The sequence below is a fragment of the Arabidopsis lyrata genome, assembly GCF_000004255.2.
Source record: "Arabidopsis lyrata subsp. lyrata unplaced genomic scaffold ARALYscaffold_8, whole genome shotgun sequence".
NCBI lineage: Eukaryota > Viridiplantae > Streptophyta > Magnoliopsida > Brassicales > Brassicaceae > Arabidopsis > Arabidopsis lyrata.
This window is the reverse complement of record NW_003302548.1, coordinates 22875183-22887220: the sequence shown is the minus strand read 5'-3', so window position 1 is coordinate 22887220 and position 12038 is coordinate 22875183. Positions and strand designations below refer to the sequence as shown.

At 42.6% G+C, this 12038-nt stretch overlaps 5 protein-coding genes across 6 annotated transcripts; 4 read left to right on the top strand and 1 right to left on the bottom strand.

Annotated features, from left to right (window-relative positions):
• Nucleotides 1–322: 322 nt before the first annotated feature.
• LOC9302847 lies at nucleotides 323–1770 on the top strand. The gene is made up of 5 exons (XM_002866729.2): nucleotides 323–660; nucleotides 835–965; nucleotides 1057–1114; nucleotides 1193–1270; nucleotides 1349–1770. The coding sequence occupies exons 1-5, from the start codon at nucleotides 480–482 to the stop codon at nucleotides 1540–1542; spliced, it is 642 nt and encodes a 213-aa protein (XP_002866775.1). The 5' UTR covers nucleotides 323–479; the 3' UTR covers nucleotides 1543–1770.
• Nucleotides 1771–1887: 117 nt separating this feature from the next.
• Nucleotides 1888–4595, top strand: LOC9302846 (la-related protein 1B). Its single transcript, XM_021016161.1, has 7 exons — nucleotides 1888–1974; nucleotides 2065–2676; nucleotides 2928–3402; nucleotides 3476–3614; nucleotides 3737–3827; nucleotides 4080–4151; nucleotides 4269–4595. The coding sequence occupies exons 2-7, from the start codon at nucleotides 2296–2298 to the stop codon at nucleotides 4422–4424; spliced, it is 1314 nt and encodes a 437-aa protein (XP_020871820.1). The 5' UTR covers nucleotides 1888–1974; nucleotides 2065–2295; the 3' UTR covers nucleotides 4425–4595.
• A 270-nt stretch (nucleotides 4596–4865) lies between these two features.
• On the top strand, nucleotides 4866–5587 carry LOC9301162 (heavy metal-associated isoprenylated plant protein 27). Its single transcript, XM_021016163.1, has 2 exons — nucleotides 4866–4968; nucleotides 5081–5587. Exons 1-2 carry the CDS (start codon nucleotides 4912–4914, stop codon nucleotides 5465–5467), a joined length of 444 nt encoding a protein of 147 aa, XP_020871822.1. The 5' UTR covers nucleotides 4866–4911; the 3' UTR covers nucleotides 5468–5587.
• Nucleotides 5588–6042: 455 nt separating this feature from the next.
• Nucleotides 6043–8410, bottom strand: LOC9302845 (3-dehydroquinate synthase, chloroplastic). Its single transcript, XM_002865040.2, has 8 exons — nucleotides 7907–8410; nucleotides 7559–7709; nucleotides 7311–7478; nucleotides 6996–7222; nucleotides 6794–6917; nucleotides 6649–6711; nucleotides 6422–6565; nucleotides 6043–6334 (listed from the first exon to the last, which is right to left on the bottom strand). The coding sequence occupies exons 1-8, from the start codon at nucleotides 8227–8229 to the stop codon at nucleotides 6203–6205; spliced, it is 1332 nt and encodes a 443-aa protein (XP_002865086.1). The 5' UTR covers nucleotides 8230–8410; the 3' UTR covers nucleotides 6043–6202.
• Nucleotides 8411–8619: 209 nt separating this feature from the next.
• LOC9301161 (cell cycle checkpoint protein RAD17) lies at nucleotides 8620–11699 on the top strand. 2 transcript variants are annotated; one of them, XM_021016160.1, is made up of 11 exons: nucleotides 8620–8881; nucleotides 8972–9029; nucleotides 9136–9221; nucleotides 9297–9344; nucleotides 9442–9601; nucleotides 9719–10029; nucleotides 10118–10481; nucleotides 10560–10685; nucleotides 10852–11044; nucleotides 11129–11189; nucleotides 11288–11699. In XM_021016160.1, the coding sequence occupies exons 1-11, from the start codon at nucleotides 8726–8728 to the stop codon at nucleotides 11483–11485; spliced, it is 1761 nt and encodes a 586-aa protein (XP_020871819.1). In that variant the 5' UTR covers nucleotides 8620–8725; the 3' UTR covers nucleotides 11486–11699. The 2 variants fall into 2 exon arrangements, with proteins under 2 accessions (XP_020871819.1, XP_002866772.1); XM_002866726.2 differs by having other exon boundaries at nucleotides 10846–11044.
• The last annotated feature ends 339 nt before the right edge of the window (nucleotides 11700–12038 follow it).

Below are 12038 nucleotides of genomic sequence, written 5' to 3'. Positions count from 1 at the left end.
TCCGACTTCTCTTAGAGATCTTGTGTTCTCGTCCGTTATTTAGCTTCCGCTCTCTATCAGGATTTCCTCTCAAACATTGACTATATCTCTTCTGAGTTCTGACCCACAAAGAAGACACACATACGTGTGCACGTGCACTCCTTAACTCCCCCCCCCCCCCCCCCCCATGTGGTGGGAACGGGATTTACATACATTATTATTTCCCTTGCAGCTTAAACTCTCTATTCAATTCAAACCCCTTTGACCAATGCATCCCCTCCTTGGGCTTGGATTATATGGGCCCTTTATATTTTGTCTTTCTCATTATGGGCCGAATTCAATATATAGCTTCGGCCTTATAAGAATAATTCAAGCCCCTCACCGATACTCTATGACTCTCTAGTCCTCGCCGTAGGAAATCACAGCAAAATAAAAAAATAAAAAATTTTGTTTTCTGGAAACGTCGAGAGCTAGCTAGCTGCAACTCCGTCTCAATTTCAATGGCATCTGCTCATTCCCTCGCCGCCGTTCCTGTTCTCGCTGCGGCCTCCAACTCCAAGCAAGCAACACTTCCTTCTTCTTCTTCTTCTTCTTCCTATACTCTCCACTCTCTTTCTTCTCTTCGATCTAAACCTCGTCAGCAGCACCTCTCCCTTCGCAGTGTCGCCCTCAAAGACAAAGGTATCTTCTCTTCTTCTTTTTTTTTTTTTTTTCGATTTTTCCGGCGAATACGAGTTGCTCCTCCTCTCTGTCCAATTTTGAATTTGATAGTTTGGGGTAACGAAGGGTGTGATTCATGTTAGCACAATCGTAAAGAGTAGTTGTTGATATGGTTTAGTTTGTTGATGAGCTTAGGGGGACCAAAGGCGCAGGCGAAAGAAGCACAAGGAAATCCAATTACAGAGGCAGATGCTTTCAGTAATGTGAAGCATCTTCTTCTGCCAGTTATTGATCGGAATCCTTATCTTTCTGAAGGCACCAGACAGGTTATATTATTGCCTAGCTTCTTGTTATCTTTCTTGATAAAATAAAATGGACACCACAAAAAATGTTCTGATTTTACATTTCATTCGATAGGCTGCTGCTACAACAGCTAGTTTGGCAAACAAGTATGGAGCTGATATCACCGTTGTAGGTAAAGTAATTAGTGTGTGTTGCATTAATCCCTTAAGCATATGATATGAATGAGCCATTTTGACCACCGTTGATTCAGTCATTGACGAAGAAAAGAGAGAATCATCTTCGGAGCATGAGACTCAAGTATCTAACATCCGGTGGCATTTATCCCAAGGTAAAATTAAGGAATTACTAATAGGAAATTGTAGGTAAACTATATAGTGTTGGAAATCCCTTAATGATGTTGTTGCAGGTGGGTTCGAGGAGTTCAAGCTGTTGGAGAGGCTTGGGGAAGGAAAAAAGGCGACGGCCATAATAGGAGAGGTGGCAGATGAGCTGAGGATGGAGCTGGTGGTGATGAGTATGGAAGCCATCCACTCTAAGTACATTGACGCCAATCTACTCGCTGAGTTCATCCCCTGCCCCGTCCTCCTCTTGCCCCTCTGATCCAAATGCTTATTTATAGACGTCCCACTTGTTTTCTTTTCCTTTTTGTTTGGTTGCCGTAGAAGAGCATAGTAGAAATGTGTCGAGGTGTGAGATGCATGTGTCAAGCATTTTCTGTCTTATCATGGTCATGCTTGTTGTCCTTTGTTTTCTCCGTTACAAGTCACATTCTATCAGATACTAACTAACGTGTTCTTCGACCACAGAAAAACTCAAATTAAAGGAGAACATCTGTATTCTAGCAAATCTTATCCCCTAATAAAATTACTAATAGGTAGAAGAATCAAATACTTTGCCAAAAAAAAAAAAAAAAAGGTAGAAGAATCAAATTAGTATAAGCCTAATAAGTACCTTATAAATATGATAGGCACGCAGACGCATGTATTTATTATTGCTAGTGTGTTTCCATGCGTCATGTTCATCTCACTGATGGTTAGTTTAAAAAAGAAAAAAGAAAAAAAATGACCGTCCGAAAGAGTTTTGTTTTGTTTATATTAACCCAGTGTTGGTTGGTCCAATCAGGTGAAATCACACGGATTGGTAGCGAGAGGGGCATTTAAGTAATTGCAAGGGGAGCTTTGGTTTTTGTTTGTTCGCAAAGGCCAGGCACACACAAGTCTTCCCCACCGGCGTTGTTATAGCTCTCTCTCTCTCTCTCTCTCTTTGGTTTCGGAGATTCTTCTTCTTCTCTGATTCTTCTCCAACAATAATAACCCGCAGCTTCTTCGATCCTCTCTCTTCCTCTGTTACAGGATGGCTACGACGGCGAGTAGTGCCGCTAATTCTGCATCTCGCTTCTCCATTGATTCCTCTTTGTCGCGATCACGTCACAGCGATTCCTCTCCCTGGTTGATGCCTGCTGCTGATCCCCATGATGATCCGGCTCCTTCCCTCTCCCAGGACGATCCCTTCTTAACCGGAAATGGCACTTCCGACTACGACAATGCTGATAAGAAGCCTCCTGTCTGGAACATGCCTTCTTCTAATATCTCCTCCGATGTCATGGCCGCCGCCGAATCCTGGCCTGCTCTTCGGTCTTCTTCCAACAAGTCTCCCTCTTTCGATTCTTCCAAACCTTTATCTGATGGATCATCATCATCATCATCATCATCATCACCAATGCCGCCTCCCCAGGTTGCTTCTTTTTGCTGTTACGGCTCTCCAATCATCATTAGGATTCCGATTATATGATCACAGAATTTTAGGAATTGATCTACCTATCACAGGCTTGTCACACTCTAGTTTCATGTTTCATTCCTCAAGCTCATTCTTTTGCATGTCGCGAATCCTCGGAGAATTTAGTCTTCTCGTCAATGCTTGTTTGATTGCCTTGAGAATTCCGTCTTTTTTCTATTGCTGCTATTCATCATCCATATATATTTCAGGCTGGTGGAACTCCTTTCAATGCCAATGCTGGCTCAAGTGTTGCTGCTACCTCATCTGAAAACAATACTGTGAATAATAGCCCGAGGAAACCTTTTAGACGGAATAACAACGCATCATCTTCCAGTAGTAACATCTCCAACCCACCCAATGCTGCGCCTTTTAACACCAGAGATCAGACTCACAGTCAAAGGGGTGGTTCTTATGGCTCAGGGAATTTCCGTAATTCCCAGAGAAAAAGCAACAACAGCTCTTACCCTCGTGGGGAAGGTCTTCACCATGGAAACAGGCGCAATTATGAGAGCGGGTTTTCTCACCGTAACTATAGTGGGAGAGACATGCACTTGCAACCCCAGAGGGGTAATGGGATGATGAGACCGCAGATGCTGATGGGGCCACCATCTTTTCCTGCCAGTAGTGCGCAATATATGGCAGCGCCTCAATTAGGTTCATATGGTGGCCCCATGATCTACCCAGGTATGCTTTTGGTCATCTTATGCTCTCTCATACATTCCCATTTCTAATTCATTCCGCAATGTTACATCTTCAGATTATGCACAGCATGTCTTTATGCCACCTCCAGACCCGATGGCTTTAGTTGGACCCTTCCCACCTCTGCCTGTGTATTTTCCCAGTTATGATGCCATGTTGTACAATAAGATATTGACACAAGTAGAATATTATTTCAGGTAATCGTTTCAGTTGTGTTTGCACCTTTCTACTTGTTTATGGGTTACCCCAATGTTCCATTAGATGCCTCTATCAGAAGTCTGAATAACAAACTTTATCCTTTGTTAATTTTTATATGCAGCGCTGATAACCTGAGCAGAGATGAACACTTGCGGGATCAGATGAATGATGAAGGTTGGGTTCCTGTTAGAGTAATAGCAGGATTCAGGAGAGTAAGTGGTTTTCTGTCCTCATTTAAACGCATTTGTTTACACTACTAAGTCATCATCTATTTCTATTCTGAAGCTGACATGCGTTCATCACATTACAATGTGTACTGCAGAAAGTAATAATTCTTATTGTATCAAGGTGTTACTTATATTAGTTGTGTTTGTTTGTTTTCGTGACCTTGGAATAGTAGTCTTAGTTTAGTGAGTGTACTGGTTAAAAATAGTAATTCTTTGAAATGTTTGCAACTTTTGCAGCTTGCAGAACTGACCAACAACATCCACACTATATTGGAAGCACTAAAAAGTTCAGAAGTCGTAGAAATTAAGGTACGTAAGATGAGCATCCTTGTCTCTCATTCATTGATGCAAATACGAAGTAAAGTGGAAAGGGGTAAAGATAAAAGGCATAGAAAGACTAAAGGTAGAATGTGGATGGGATTGTAGGGTGAAACATTGAGGAGGCGAGGAGATTGGGACAAGTATTTATTGCCTCGTGAGCCTTCAAAGTTCGGTCCAGCAGCGGGGGCTAGCAACAATGCCTCACTGGTGTCTCAACTTGAGAGCATGGCTCTATCAGAGAGGAGCAGAGAGGGAGAGTAAAGAGATGCGACTAAGAGAGAGGAAGGAAGATGTGTTTGCATGCCTCTCTCTCTCTTTCTTTCCTTTTCTTTTTTTTTTTTTTTGTTTTGTCGAGAATCGGATAGGAACTGATTGATACTCGGTCTCATCATAAGAAAAACAAATAATATGCTGCTCAACTTTTTTTGAACTTTTCTGGTTTTCTTTAAATTTTTGGATAGGAAACAAACTGTTGAGACATCAAATTTTAATTTGTTGGTGTTGGCTGATCAATTGATATAGTCATCTGCGATACCCGCCACCCGGAAGGGAGGGTTTCACGTCAAACCCTATCCAAAATACTGGAATGCTCTACACTGAAAACAGCTGGCTAGCTCAGCAGTGACATACCATTCCATCACTCGTCCACGTGCAAAGTGGGCATGTTGTCTCACTTTTAATTATGCTTTGATCAGACAATTCGAAGTTAAACGAGAAAACAAAAAAGGCAAAATCGTAATCGGCGTTAATGGGCTTCCAAGACCTCTGTTACCGGAAACATCACAAAAAGCTCAAGCAGTTCCAGGCACTCTTCTCCTTCTCTGATATATTTGATGCTTTTTTTCCTTCTTTTGCCTGTAATTGTTGAATTACTACCATGTGTAACGAGACTGTGTTCCACCGTATGATGAAAAAAGAGGGTGGAGATAAAAGTGAAGATGGACTGCGAAGGGTGCGAGAGACGGGTGAGGAAGTCGGTGGAAGGCATGAAAGGAGTCAGCAAAGTCACCGTCGATCCTAAACAGAGCAAACTCACGGTGGAGGGATTCGTCCAACCGAGCAAGGTGGTGCATCGGGTGATGCATCGGACGGGGAAGAAGGCGGAGCTGTGGCCTTACGTGCCTTACGAGGTGGTGCCACACCCTTACGCACCTGGTGCCTACGACAAGAAGGCCCCTCCTGGTTACGTTCGTAATGCACTCGCCGACCCTCTAGTGGCTCCGCTTGCTCGTGCCAGCTCCTTCGAGGTCAAATACACTTCTGCTTTCAGCGATGAGAATCCCAACGCTTGTACCATCATGTGATCTAGTCTTTTTCAATTTATATATATATATATATATAGTTAACTATACATGTGTGTGTGTGTGTGTTTGTATCAGTATATATACACTTCAAGTAACTCTGAATGTTGCATGTATGAGTCATCTAAATTCCACTGAAATTAAAAGGGAGAAACAGAAGAATAAAGAGGTGATGAGATGTAGGAGTAATAGGAGAAAGAAGAGAGAAAGGTGAGAAGCCATGAATAGACTGATTAGGCAAGCCATGACCCAAACCGGGTATATCAGAAGCAGTGCGTAACAGACGACGACAAGGCAGTAGCAGACGAGACTCCCCACTTTCTCTATAGCTTCTCCCACCCGCATCTTGATTTGCGTACTCCTACTACTTTGGATATATGAGAGAGACTTCATTTAAATACTACTCAACAAAGAAAATTGGAGAAAGACATGCAAAAGAAGTTGTTTCCTCTCTAAACGGGACAATGCATCCCGCATTTCTGCCCTTCCTCTGCTTCTTCTTTTACCCCGGTGTTAACATCACAGAGACATGCTTTCCCCTAACGCTCAAGGAACAATCACCGGAGGCAAGTATCCAAAATTGAAACGTATATGGTGTCCATTGACGGGGTAGTTATTCTTTTACAGTCTCATTATTATCACATTCCGCAAAAGCTAGTTACAAGGTTGGTATACATGATTACATACACATCCATACGTGAACATAACAATACCAAAATTATCTCAAATATGAAATGCTCAGGATTTGGAGAATGCACGAAGCGTGGCATCCAACGCTTCCCGATCATAATCTCCTGTGAACACGCAGTTTCCCAGCGGGCCTTTGAGAAGAATCAGCCTCAGCAATCCATCCGCCACTTTCTTGTCCACCTGCATCACCACACACATTTCAATGAATTTTTAGCTCAAAAGTTGCCAACTTTTTTATTTTACATCTGGATTTCACCACAAACTCACCGCCATTATGGATTTGAACATGCTCACGGTCATGCTCTCTGGCGGCGTTGTAGGCAATTTCGCCCGTTCTAGGATCTTGTTCACTCTCTTAACGATCGATTCATCTATCCAACCAAGACGATATGACATGTCCACTGCCATTACCTGAGAAAATTATAACAGTGTGAACAAATCTCAAATTTGGAGAGAAGAGGGTGGTTAGCAGTATGGCAGATAGAAGGAGATACCGTGCCAGCTGCAACAGCTTCTCCATGGAGCCACTCTCCATAACCAAAGCCAGTTTCTATGGCCTGCAAAAAGAAACTATAGGTGATGGGTGGATCTTGGCCCGAGAAAAATATACGTCCATAGAGGCCGTCATAGACTACTTACATGGCCAAATGTATGACCCAAATTTAGGGTTGCTCGCAAGCCGCTTTCCTTCTCATCTTGGGACACAACGTCTGCCTTGTTTTCACATGATCTCTTTATAGCAAAGGCTAATGCAGCTGGATCCCTGCGATGAATTTTTACAGGGACAGACTCATGATCTCAAAGTTTTTGTTTTGGGCACACTTGTAATGTTAATAATTACCTTGCCAGCAATGCCTCAATGTTCTTCTCCTGCCATTCAAAGAACTCGGCATCCCTGATAAGCCCGTACTTGATCACTTCAGCGAGGCCTGATGCCATCTCCCTATCTGGCAATGTGTTCAATGTGTCAGTGTCTACTAGCACACACTGTGGTTGGTAAAAAGCACCGATCAAATTCTTTCCAAGACGATGATTTATGCCTGTTTTGCCACCTACAGAAGAATCAACCTGAAAGGCAATGAAATGAATTGAATTGCAGCGACAAATAAAGACCTTTTTCAGGATGTTAATGATTTAGACAAGAAATTCCTAGAACCTGTGCCATAACAGTGGTAGGAATTTGGATGAAATTAACACCACGCAGGTAAGATGCAGCAGCATATCCACACATATCTCCTATCACACCGCCCCCAAGGGCAACAAATGTACATCGTCTATCTAGGCGAGACTCAATGGCCTTGTCGAAGACTTTCATGAGAGTATCCTAGAAAGAATCAAGAACTGATGATTACTATTGATTCATTATTATAAACGGGGAAATCAAAAATCCAAGATAACAAATACCATGTCCTTGTATTTCTCTCCATCAGGCAAAATTACACTCTCCACAGTGACGTTGGGATTTCCTCTGGTTAAAGCATCTATAGTCTTGTCCAGGTAGAGAGGAGCAACTCGATCATTGGTGACCACAAGCACTCTCTTTCCATGAACATGCCTAAACATTCAACAAGAAATTAAGTAAGAAGAAACTCCAAAAAAACTGAGAATGTGCTCGGAAATTCACAAACAAAACCATTGGCCTAAAGAGAGGTCAAGATTCGAGCCGTTTGATGGTGGCGAATATTAAAGCTCAAAAATACGATCTTCTACACATTTGACGGGCATAAATTAAAATGGCACAAAAGATGAGACCTTTGAAGAAGTTCAGAGTGATCGAGCAAGCCGGCGCCGATATAGATCGGATAACTCCGGTCACCCAGATCAACCTCGACGACTGTGGGAGAAGAGAAGGAGCGTTGATCGTTAAGCGGTTCGTTCATGAGCTGGCTAGCACCGGCGCGCACACGAGACTTGGAAAGAGTCGTGGAAGATAAAGATAGTTCGCCAGGTTTAGACTTTGCCGGAAAAGAAATGGTTGGTGGAGGAGCAATAAAGGCAGGGCTTTGAAAGGAGCTGAGATTCTTAGAGGCGGCGACGTTGGAAGAGATGGAAAGAGAAATGGTGTTGGCAGCCATGGAAATCGATGCGGGTCAGAAGTCGGGTTTAGGGAGAAGAAAAGAAATTGGGTTGGTGAAGAAGACTGAATTGAAGAAATACATTTAGTGGTGAGAGGTTTGGGAGACGGCGTGGGGTAGGTGGTGGTGAGTCTCTCAGGCGGGCTATTGCTGTAATCCCCTACAACTCACCCTACGCTAAGTGACCCACGTGGGATCGGCGGTCTCGATATGGCCACGTCATATAAAGACCTGACTACTAGTCTTCTCATGTACGCCTCCTCAGATTTAACAAAACGGTGTCGTCTTGATCGACCCGCGAAAAAACTGGAGGAGCGAGCCAACAGCGCTTAACAGTTAACACTCCCAATTCCCAAATTCGAAATTCGAGACAAAAACGCGACGTTGAGGAGGATCCGATTACTCGGAAGTTCCGTTCGTCTTCCATAAACCCTATTAAGGCAATTCGATTGGGATATCTGAAAAGTTTCGGCTACGGCGGCAAAAGGAAAATTCAATGCTTGACAAAAAACTACTATCCCTAGAAGATGACGATAACTTAAGGTCATCGCGTTCTAATACCAAGTCCAAACCCAGGTCCTCTGCTGCTACCACAACCAATCCTAGAGCGTCAAAGAGAGCTCGACTTTCGGGTGCGAGTCTTGTAGATAAGGTCTCAATTTCTTTCTTTCTACATCTTTTTTTGTGTTTTTGCTGGTCACCTTGATGATGGTCTTGAGTTTCGCTTTTGTATGTCTCGCAGATTAGATTGTCTTTCGAAGATTTTGATGAAGCTTTAAGCGGCTTCAAGGTCTCTTCTGGTACGCCCCTTTTTTATTATTGCTGTTCCGCTATGATGCTTCTTACGGTTTATTATTGGAGCTTATAATCTCTTGTCATTTCATTGCTCTGTGGTCTCTTGTTTAGGTTATGAAAGGAGCAAGAATACCGATTTATGGGTTGATAAATACAGGCCTCGCACCTTGGAAGAGCTTGCTGTTCACAAGAAGAAGGTTGCTTTCCTTTTAGCACTGCTTTCTCCTTTGTTCACCTACTCATCTCCTTTCTTGTTTTTTGTTAACCTTCAGGTTGAACAAGTCAAATTGTGGTTCGAGGAAAGTTTGGATTTCTCAAAGGTAATGTTTCGTTTATCTTTGAAATTGTTTTTTGATTTCTGAGCTCGTGATGCTTGGATGGCTTTCTTCACTTTTTTTTGGTTTTCTCTATCACCAGGATGGTTTAAGGAATAATGTTCTACTAGTCACAGGACAAGCTGGAGTCGGAAAATCTGCTACCATCCATTTGATTGCGTCTATCCTTGGAGTCACAGTGTACGAGTGGAACGCTCCTATTCCTACTATCTGGCAAGAACATGTGCACAACTCTAGTTCAGGTACTTAAAGGAAATATTGTTGTTAGTTACTCAGTCTTGGCACTGCTATTACAGAACAGACAATGGTTGTTGTACAAATCCGGTAATAATCTGCTGGATTTTCATTAATCTTTCTAGGACTGAAATACACATCGAAGCTGGATGAGTTTGAAAACTTTGTCGAGAGTACTAGGAAATACGGAGTGATGGCTTCATCAAGTACTGAGGGAATAAAGGCGCCCGTTATTCTTTTGATTGATGACCTTCCTCTAGCCAATGGGAGGCATGCTTGTGAAAGGCTGCAAAACTGCTTACTTCTATTGGTGAGATCAACGCAGATTCCAACAGTGATATTAATCACTGACTACGATAAAGCGGACTCTTCTGACCAGACTGCGCGAAGCATGGAGGACGCACAGTCATCTCTTGAGCGAGCAGGAGCTTTAAAGGTTGCTTTATCAAACTATTTGCAGTCTAAATCTAATTATACATATGATTTTTTCAACTCTAGTTGATTGTCCAGGTATGTATTCGCAGGTCGCTTTCAATCCTATCACGAAGAACTCAATTAAAAAGGCACTTCAGAGAATATGCAGGGAAGAGCATTGTAAGGTAACGACTATGGAGATTGATCAGATGGCGAGTGCCAGTGGAGGAGACATCAGACATGCTATTACATCTTTGCAACTCTTCTCCGTTAAGCCAGACCTAAATCATACTAAGATAAAATCACCACGGCCTGGCATGGATGACAGTTATCATGGAAACGAGCAGACAATGTACAGTGGTTTGGATAGTGGAATATCTTCCTGTTTTGGTAGAGATGAGACCCTTTCGTTGTTTCACGCTCTGGGCAAGTTTCTCCACAACAAAAGAGAGACTGATAATGTCATTGTATCAGGTAATTCGTTATTAAGACATTTAAAGAATGCAATTTAGAGCTCAGGATCACTATCTTCTAAGGTAATGTTTGTGTCAGATTGCAGCAACTCTCTTGTTCATGACGAATTTGCGAGGTTGCCACTGAAAATGGATGCGCCGGAGAAGGTTCTCAGCCAAGCTCATGGACAGGCAGGGCGGGTTGTGGATTTTCTGCATGAAAATGGTATCAACTACTGCCTCGTCTTGACTATCCAGTATTGAGTTAGCATATGCATTATTTTCTTCCTTGATAGAGTGACTCAGGAGAGCATACTTAAACTTACATGTGTGCGTGCTTTTTCAAGTGAAACATTTTCTAAAATGGACTCATAATGTTAATGAAGTGCTAGATTTTGTGAGTGAGGGAGCCATAGAAGATGCCTGGTGTGTTTCTTCGTATTTGGCGGATGCTGATCTCCTTCTCGCTGATTTAAGAGGAAAGATGAGTGGGCATAACAAAACAGAGGATGTTCCACAGTCAGCCGGTGCCTCGGTTGCTGTCCGTGGTGTGTTGTATGGAAACAAGCAGCCATGTTCATCCAGGTTTCTTTCACAGGATTCTAGTTGACTGTATTGTAATTTGTTTGAAATTAATATTATCGATTGATCTGAATTGTGAATATACAGATGGCACGTGATTCGGAAGCCAAAACTCTGGCAAGTGGAGCAATCCTCAATGCAAACAAAGGTCGGGGTCTTTTCCTTTTTTTCAGGAATATAAACTAATTATACATGAATGCATATCAAACCTGTATATATGCTTACAAATTTGATGTGTGAATGCAGAAGAATCTGAGAGAGCAGAGGAACATAAGCTATGAGGGGTCAAGGGTGGCAGATATATCAGTGATGGCCACAGAGTATAGCCCCGTGCTGAAATGGCTTAGCTACAGGGCATCTCCAGATGCGTTTGCAGGAATGGGCGAAGAGACGGATGAGGAGGAGAGTGAAATTTCTGAAGACGATGAAATACAAGATTGGTGACATGAACCATCTTTAGTCTCTTACATGTTAGGTCAGATGAACTGGTATGATTGTTAACATCAAGGGAAGGAAAACTAATTGTTCTGGTTACTTGTAAATAGGAAAGTGACAGTCTTAGTTGGCTGGTCGAGTTGGTTTAGAAGAAACTGAAGGAGAGATTTTACTTTGACTTTTCTTTGAAGATATGAAGCAGATAAATATCTTTTTTTCACCACAGACACCAAGGCTTTGGGCGGAGAGCCTTTAGTTTTGTCCCAATCAAATCCACTTTTGTCCTTACCAAGGCAAAAAAGCCCCTTTCTACCTTTATGTTATTGAGGGCATTTCGAGAACTAAAAGACAATTTCAACGGCTGCAAAATTTGGAAGAGGAAACGAGTTCAACGCCGGGATACGAATTTATTACCAAGTAGCATGTTCGTTTCGTCGCCGCAGCTACCTGCGGCCGCGGCAGACGCAAGTATCCATGTTCGTTTCGTTGTCGCAGGTACATGCGGCATAACGCTGCGGCGAACGCAGCTACCTGCGGTTGAAAATTTTGAATGCTATTTAAA

What these genes read in the sequence shown, in the direction of transcription:
- LOC9301161 (XM_002866726.2), top strand. Translation starts at nt 8,726, where the DNA reads ATGCTTGACAAAAAACTACTATCCCTAGAAGATGACGATAACTTAAGG. An exon ending in TGTGCACAACTCTAGTTCAG is followed by an intron (nt 9,602 to 9,718) that starts GTACTTAAAGGA and finishes TAATCTTTCTAG; the next exon opens with GACTGAAATACACATCGAAG. An exon ending in AATCCTCAATGCAAACAAAG is followed by an intron (nt 11,190 to 11,287) that starts GTCGGGGTCTTT and finishes GTGTGAATGCAG; the next exon opens with AAGAATCTGAGAGAGCAGAG.
- LOC9302846 (XM_021016161.1), top strand. Translation starts at nt 2,296, where the DNA reads ATGGCTACGACGGCGAGTAGTGCCGCTAATTCTGCATCTCGCTTCTCC. An exon ending in TGGCCCCATGATCTACCCAG is followed by an intron (nt 3,403 to 3,475) that starts GTATGCTTTTGG and finishes TTACATCTTCAG; the next exon opens with ATTATGCACAGCATGTCTTT. An exon ending in CAAGTAGAATATTATTTCAG is followed by an intron (nt 3,615 to 3,736) that starts GTAATCGTTTCA and finishes TTTTATATGCAG; the next exon opens with CGCTGATAACCTGAGCAGAG.
- LOC9302845 (XM_002865040.2), bottom strand. Translation starts at nt 8,229, where the DNA reads ATGGCTGCCAACACCATTTCTCTTTCCATCTCTTCCAACGTCGCCGCC. An exon ending in CACTCTGAACTTCTTCAAAG is followed by an intron (nt 7,710 to 7,906) that starts GTCTCATCTTTT and finishes TTGAATGTTTAG; the next exon opens with GCATGTTCATGGAAAGAGAG. An exon ending in ATTGAGGCATTGCTGGCAAG is followed by an intron (nt 6,918 to 6,995) that starts GTAATTATTAAC and finishes AATTCATCGCAG; the next exon opens with GGATCCAGCTGCATTAGCCT.
- LOC9301162 (XM_021016163.1), top strand. Translation starts at nt 4,912, where the DNA reads ATGGGCTTCCAAGACCTCTGTTACCGGAAACATCACAAAAAGCTCAAG. An exon ending in AAAAGCTCAAGCAGTTCCAG is followed by an intron (nt 4,969 to 5,080) that starts GCACTCTTCTCC and finishes TGATGAAAAAAG; the next exon opens with AGGGTGGAGATAAAAGTGAA.
- LOC9302847 (XM_002866729.2), top strand. Translation starts at nt 480, where the DNA reads ATGGCATCTGCTCATTCCCTCGCCGCCGTTCCTGTTCTCGCTGCGGCC. An exon ending in TGTCGCCCTCAAAGACAAAG is followed by an intron (nt 661 to 834) that starts GTATCTTCTCTT and finishes TGATGAGCTTAG; the next exon opens with GGGGACCAAAGGCGCAGGCG. An exon ending in CCGGTGGCATTTATCCCAAG is followed by an intron (nt 1,271 to 1,348) that starts GTAAAATTAAGG and finishes ATGTTGTTGCAG; the next exon opens with GTGGGTTCGAGGAGTTCAAG.